Below are 7,500 nucleotides of genomic sequence, written 5' to 3'. Positions count from 1 at the left end.
GAACGAGAAAGAGAAGATGAACAGAGAACGAGAAAGAGAAGATGAACAGAGAACGAGAAAGAGAAGATGAACAGAGAACGAGAAAGAGAAGATGAACAGAGAACGAGAAAGAGAAGATGAACAGAGAACGAGAAAGAGAAGATGAACAGAGAACGAGAAAGAGAAGATGAACAGAGAACAAGAAAGAGAAGATGAACAGAGACCGAGAAAGAGAAGATGAACAGAGACCGAGAAACAGAAGATGAACAGAGAACGAGAAAGAGAAGATGAACAGAGAACGAGAAAGAGAAGATGAACAGAGAACGAGAAAGAGAAGATGAACAGAGAACGAGAAAGAGAAGATGAACAGAGAACGAGAAAGAGAAGATGAACAGAGACCGAGAAACAGAAGATGAACAGAAAACGAGAAAGAAGATGAACAGAGAACGAGAAAGAGAAGATGAACAGAGAACAAGAAAGAAGATGAACAGAGAACGAGAAAGAGAAGATGAACAGAGAACGAGAAAGAGAAGATGAACAGAGAACGAGAAAGAGAAGATGAACAGAGAACGAGAAAGAGAAGATGAACAGAGAACGAGAAAGAGAAGATGAACAGAGAACGAGAAAGAGAAGATGAACAGAGAACGAGAAAGAGAGAAGAACAGAGAGAACAAGAAGAAAGAAGATGAACAGACCGAGAAAGATGAACAGAACGAGAAAGAGAAGAACAGAGAACGGGAAAGAGAAGATGAACAGAGAACCAGAAATAGAAGAAAGACAGGGAAACAGAAAGAAGATGAACAGAGAACGAGAAAGAGAAGATGAACAGAGACCGAGAAAGAGAAGATGAACAGAGAACGAGAAAGAGAAGATGAACAGAGAACGAGAAAGAGAAGATGAACAGAGAACGAGAAAGAGAAGATGAACAGAGAACGAGAAAGAGAAGATGAACAGAGAAAGAAAGAGAAGATGGACAGAGTCCGAGAAAGAGAAGATGAACAGAGAACGAGAAAGAGAAGATGAACAGAGACCGAGAAAGGCAAGCGATTAATCAAGGATGAAGGCTGTTTCATTGCCATTCCTTGTATGGTGAAGAATCGCCTTTCTGGCCGGTCTGAATATCCCGAGATCTGAAATATGTGCTGGTGTTCCACGCTTCATATCTCCAGGTATCTCAGGTTATTACATTTTTTACGCGGCAGAAAATGGCCGACGGGGCAGGGAAATCAAGAGGCTGCTGTTTTTTCCTTGCCAGAACGCGATTTCATTAGCTTGAGTTCCTTGAGTTCATGGGATTTCGCTGAGAGTTACTAACATTATCCAAAGCTATGACTTAATCCACTTCTCTCCAAAGAGAATTACGAAAAGACAAAAACAAAACAGGATCACCAGATCGTAAACAAAGTCTTATTGATAAAATGCAACGCGACTCAACGTGTTCGTCCAACCATTAATAATGCAATATATGAAGGTATTATTGCCTCGTAAACTGATATAATGAGGAGATTTTTGCATCATATTACACTCGGCGCACCTGAATTCCCGGGCGTAAATAGCAAGACATATTGCGTGATCATTACTTATTGCACATTTTCCCCTGAACAGTCAAACGCGCATAGTTAAATGGAAGTCAATAGAATCTTAACAGTTTACGAACAAGATGTGTCCAACAATTTAGATATGCTCATTTTACTTACTATGTTTAGCATCATTTATTTCCACTGATAGCATACACGCACACGCAAGCACACACACAAACAATCAGTGAGACCTATCTACACACATGTAGACACGTGCGGGAGCGGCAGTATATGCAATACTCACCATACTTAAAAGGGCACAGCAGGTGCCCGTCTCAGACCTGGCCACATACTGGCGAAAGTACTTGAAATAGACGTGCTCAAGGCCCAGCAGCAGGAGGGCGAGCAGGATGCCACAGCCTAGCAACAGGAAAGTGGACATAAACTGCTCGAGGGCCAAGGGTTTACTCGAAGATTTCTGCTGCTTGTTGGGTTTGCAGGCGCCCGTGAACCAAAATCTGGCGATCCTCTCCAGATCTCCTGCGTAGGAAAAGGTAACAGGAATATTGGGAAGAATGTTAATGAAAGGAACCCCATCCTGTCCTGCAAACACATAACCACACAAGTAAATATACCTTTGCATAATGACCGATGTCACAAACACTCGCGTCACTTACCAATCTCTCGGTATTTCATGATCTGTTCGTTAAACATCTCTAGGTATTTCGACTTCCTGGCGAAGGCGACGCCGTAGCCCGTCAGCGCATACCAAGAGCCGACGGTGAGGAGACGGCACTCGTCGTCCTGCCCGACCAGATACTCGAGGACTGTTGCGTCGTACAAAAAGGCGTCCAGTTTCCTGGTGGCCGGGAAAAGGTGTGTCGTTGTTATTCTTCTCTAATTCAAGGTAAATATTACTTTCGCTTCTATAATGTTAACACACATGCATATAGAGTAGACAGATAAAAAACTAACGACTTTCTTTCATCAAACTTCGCACTTCAGTGTCTCGCATGACTGATGCTTTCAATATATTTACAGACTTGAGCCTGGAGGGAAAACCATATATTCTAGCACCAATCTGGGCTGATCTTTGGCTTTTTAGGCGATGGCATTCACTCACGTCAAGCACCCTATGTTGCTGATGAAATACATCGTTATGGCGAGCAACTTCATTTCACTAAACACCCTCGTCTATTCAGGATCGCCATGTAACGAGCATCTGGACACACTATGTACCTCTAACCCATCTCCGCTTTGTTCTTAAGATCAAAAAGCCCTAAGTAACTGTAATGTCTGCAGAATTAGTTATTCTTAACGACAGACAAGGGATCTGGACAGATGGGAAAGTTACCCTATTATAGAAACAAAAGGTAAACCGTTAAGTACTTTACACTTTTCAGTATTTGTCTCAAAGAAAAGTGGCCATTTTAATCCTTTCCACGACTGCCTAGTAACTTTTGCACACACACACACACACACACACACACACACACACACACACACACACACACACACAAATGTGTGCATACGAGGGGCAACCCCCTAAAAGCAAAAATTGCTTTGAAAATATATTTCATTTAGTTTTTCAACGCGAAACTCGAGTCCATCTCAAAGTAGTCTTCCCAACGTTTCTGCTACTTTCGAACTCTGCATTCAAGATCCTCACTGCAACCTGCGATTTTTGCTTCACTTAATTAACGCCATCAAAACGTTTTCCACGCAGGTCATTTTTTAATTTTAGGGGAAAAATCACATAGAGCGAGGTCAGGTGAATAGGATGCACGAGGGATAGCCTATGTTGGACGCCCGGGGCCGTGAGGGCGGGGGCGGGGGCGCTGTCTTGGTGTATTCCGCTCTGCTCCACTTTTCGAGTTGTTTTCTCCTCACAGACTCTCGTGCCTAAATAGTCATGCTGGCTCACGGCCTATCCTTTACGGCGCGGTCACACAAGCGCTTTTCCGACCGCTAATATGTGTCCATTCCGACCAGGCGATTTCGGGCGGCCGTTATCTCTGACTTTCGAGAGCTGGAGATTGCTGTTCCGTATCGGGTGCTCTCGACGGCATCGGCAATTCTGAAACATTCATGAGAAGAATATATAGTCTGCGGAAAAACAACATCTCTGTTTACCCAAGCGTGTGTTTGTAGATGGATGGTTATGCTCGCCATTTGTGCAGAAGTTATCAGAAAAACGCTACCATTAGCTGAAGTGTAGCGAATATCCGCCGTGGGATCGCTTCAGGAACATTCTCCATTTACACCGAAGAAACGGATCAAATTCATGCACGTTCTATGTGGAGCGAGTCAAGTGTGTGGGTTGAAGTGAGCACACGGAAGCGCAAGCAAATCCTTTTAAAAGACGCCGGTTCCTTGTCTATTCCTTTGATTCTAAGGAAACAGCGGCATACCCGCAGTGAGTCCCTCTTCGCGTCACTCATTAAGGTAGTCAGTCAACAATCACGGAAAGAAATGCTTTATTCAGTTCGGCCGTCGCGCCTCGGAATAATTCTCAGTGATCTTTTCCAAAATTCGTAAAGGTGAAAAGATCAATGTCCGCATACGTTTAATGTATGCATGGAGGGCATTGTGATATTTTTTCTCTACATGAAAAAATAAATGAATGCATTCATCACATACACATTTAGTCATCTGTATAGATCGATATGCAGCAGTAGGCCTACATTGTGCCGCATGACTATAATCAGTTTGGTAATATGCGTTTCCGACATATCGATGTATTGTTACACATATAATTTCTAACTCACCATCTCGTGGAATCATTGACATTTCTGGTAATTAACTCTGATCTGGTGTCGCTTAACCCTTCCCCCCCTATAAAAAATATACGTATATTTATAGACATGCATACTATATAACAGCAATAATAATGATAATAATGATAATGATAATGATAATAATAATAATAATAACAAAAATAATAATAACAATAATAATAAAAAATGATAAAGATAATAGTATTAATATTAATGATAATAATAATAATAGTGATAATAACAATGATTATGATAATATTGATAATAATGATGATAACAACTATAGTGATAATAACGATGATTATCATTATCATTACTATCAAGTAATGATAATGATGATGATAATGATAATGATAACAACAACAAAAATAATAGTAATACTGATAATAATGATAATGATAATAATGATAATAATTATAATAATAATGATAATAACAATAATAATAATGATAATAATGATAATGTAATAATCTTAAAATACCTTGCGCAACCCAACCATAATCAAAACGAAATGAGAAGTGACATCTGTTGGCATCTAAAGTAACTTTATTTCCAGGCAGTATAGGTTCATGTTGATGAGGAGAGACATCTAGCGGAGGCGCGCGGAAGTTGACGATGAGCCCGCAATATCATCTAATTTTCTTGGCATTATGGATTTCACTCAAGCCCGAATACAATAATGCCCATCACAGCTGGTAGAACCTGGGCTTCCTTCATGCCGCATAAACACATGGGCTTCTCCTTTTCGCGTGTGCGTGAAGATAAAGGGTTAGAATTGTTGGGATAGGACAGGGAAACCTGCACATTATTCATATTGCATTTTATTTCGACTTCCATCACCAGAAATAAAGATCATGGAAAAAAATTAGGACGATTAGGCACTGGGTAGAATAAAAACTAAGAGAAGATTAGCACACACACACACACACACACACACACACACACACACGTAAAGGAGGAGAATAGGGGAAGGCATAAATAGTCGCCGAAAGAATACCTCAGGAAAGGGAAAAGAAACCGAATGAGCAAGGACGCAGAAGATTGGCGAAGGAAGCAGAGCAGGAGAGGGACGAGGCCTCAGACGGAGAGTCGCCGCAGCGGGAGGGACAGGAAGGGAAATCCTAGACGCAAACACGGATGCCTCATGGACGGCTCAAGTCTGATTAACGAAGATCCTTTGGCCGGAAGAAATGAGTCCGAGGAGGGGGGGGGGAGAAATTAATGACGCGACGCCACATGACAGAGAGATTGTACTAGCCGCGACTAATGGATGCCATGGCCGCCTTCGTGCCATTAGGTCAAGTCTGCCCGTCGCTTGTCCTCGCGCCCGCTCTCGCTGATGTTTGTATACCATAATGTTTTGTCTAGTGCAGTTGTGCTTGCTATGGAAAGCACATTTGTGCAATTGAATGCCTACGTATGTCGGTGGATAAATATGATGAGTATGCTTTATCAAAATATCTTACTACTGACAAGCTCTCGGCTTCGTGGCACCGCCAGTCCTTTAAATGGCAGACTTGAAAGTCTGTAACCCTTTTGGAAAGCACGCGCCCCGACATTCAGATTCAGATTAAAGGTTTTTGAATCGCAAGATAAATCTTGCCCTTTGGGGATTGAGACTGAGATGGTTGCAGTTGGCAAAAGGCCACGCGGTAGGATGGTCCGTAATGAAGAGGAGGGAAGAGAAGGAAGGAGGGTGAACATCCGGCCACACTGAAGGTAAAAGCTATTATGGGCATCTGAGGTCAGCAAGTGTCACCGGCCGCCCATGCCTCAGAGAATGGATGTCCACTGCCTGGGACGCTGCATCAGAAACACTCGGCGGACACGCGCCTCAATCCAAATTTCAGACTGGGTCAGTCGAGCCACTAGAGACAGACACCTAATGTTTCAAAAGAGTGTATTTTATAAGCTTTGAGACGTGGGTAAACGCGCGAATGCTGTTTTTTCCCAGAGAAAAGTAATACGAAAAATGATATATGAACCAAAATAAAAAGAAGGTCTGGACTGAAGGACAAGAACATTAGAAACATAAGCCACAAAGAGCAATGACGTGGACGTGAGACAATAGTTCCAGTAATAAAACCACATAAAAAATTCCATACCATAAACAGACAACTTCGCCCTTATTGCTTATAAGGGCATGTTTTTGCAGAAGTGATCTTGTGACACAGGCAGGCTTTGTAACTCCATGGTCGTTAACGCATTCATTACTCGGCGGGCGGTATCCTCGACGGACAGGGCGGCCAATCCGCAAGCGAATCCCGTAAGCGGCGGGGATCCATTTGCCTCTAATGAATCCGGAAATCGTCGCGGGCCGACGGCTATCATGGCACGCAAAAGCACTCGCATGCGTCCATATGCGTCCACGTGCATCAAACAACCGGATCTAAACGTCAAACATTGGAGATATTGGTATGTGGCGTCAGACATTCATAAGAACAAGCAGATAAACAGCATATGGCATCCACGAACGAGTTGTGGACCAAAAGGAATGAAGGAAGGAAGGAAGGAAAGAAGGAAGGAAGGAAAGAAGGAAATGAGAGCGCAGAACAGCCCGTCTCCCGCATTGTATATTACGTTGTTCGTCGGCCAATTTTCGCCACTATCCCTTCATCCTCGCTCACGTCTCGACAGCTTTCGATCCATCTTCGTTTGGCTCCTCATCCTGGGTTGTTGTTGTAAGGCACTGATTTTGCATGTCATGTGACCTAAGACATTGATTATACTTTTCTACTTAATTCAATGCTATATCGCTGGCAGTCAGTTCCTGTGTCCGCTTCCGCCTCTAAAGTGCAGCCGCCCCGCCCCGGACAGCTGCGTTTGTTAGCGGAAGCTCTGAGGCTTAGAAAGCGACTCAAGATTCGTGCTTAAGAAGGACACAGAAGGAACCCAGGGCAGAGCAGAGAGAGACAGCACTCTTCCAACGGCAGGAGCACAGCTCGGGGGAGCGCCTTCACCTCGTCTCCCCCCAGAGGACGCTGACCTTTACTCTGCCATCCGAAGGGCGAACTCCTGGACCAATAAAGTGCAAGTATATCAGCGTGTCTCCGTCGCCAACTATGTCAGTACGACCGCCGAGCTTAAATTGCTGGCAGGGCTGGCTTACATTGGCGCCAGCGGTAGCTTTCATTGGTAGCTTTCATTGGTAGTTTTCATTGGTAGTTTTCATTGGTAGCTTTCATTGGTAGTTTTCATTGGTAGCTTTCATTGGTAGCTTTCAT

The 7,500-nt window shown here is 43.4% G+C and overlaps 1 protein-coding gene across 5 annotated transcripts in view; it reads right to left on the bottom strand.

Annotated features, from left to right (window-relative positions):
• LOC122267941 (glutamate receptor ionotropic, NMDA 2B-like) overlaps positions 1 to 7,500 on the bottom strand; it is a 79,518-nt gene that overhangs the window by 15,505 nt on the left and 56,513 nt on the right. For all 5 annotated transcript variants that reach the window (XM_086555517.1, XM_086555520.1, XM_086555516.1 and 2 more), the window contains 2 exons: positions 2,177 to 2,358; positions 1,804 to 2,039 (listed from right to left, as the gene is read on the bottom strand). In XM_086555517.1, coding sequence (XP_086411643.1) covers positions 1,804 to 2,039; positions 2,177 to 2,358 — 418 coding nt within the window. The remainder of the gene's footprint in view (positions 1 to 1,803; positions 2,040 to 2,176; positions 2,359 to 7,500) is intronic.

Source organism: Penaeus japonicus, unplaced genomic scaffold (assembly GCF_977035675.1).
Source record: "Penaeus japonicus unplaced genomic scaffold, GWHDUDI00000001_assembly GWHDUDI00000031, whole genome shotgun sequence".
NCBI lineage: Eukaryota > Metazoa > Arthropoda > Malacostraca > Decapoda > Penaeidae > Penaeus > Penaeus japonicus.
This window is presented reverse-complemented; position numbering and strand designations above follow the sequence as displayed.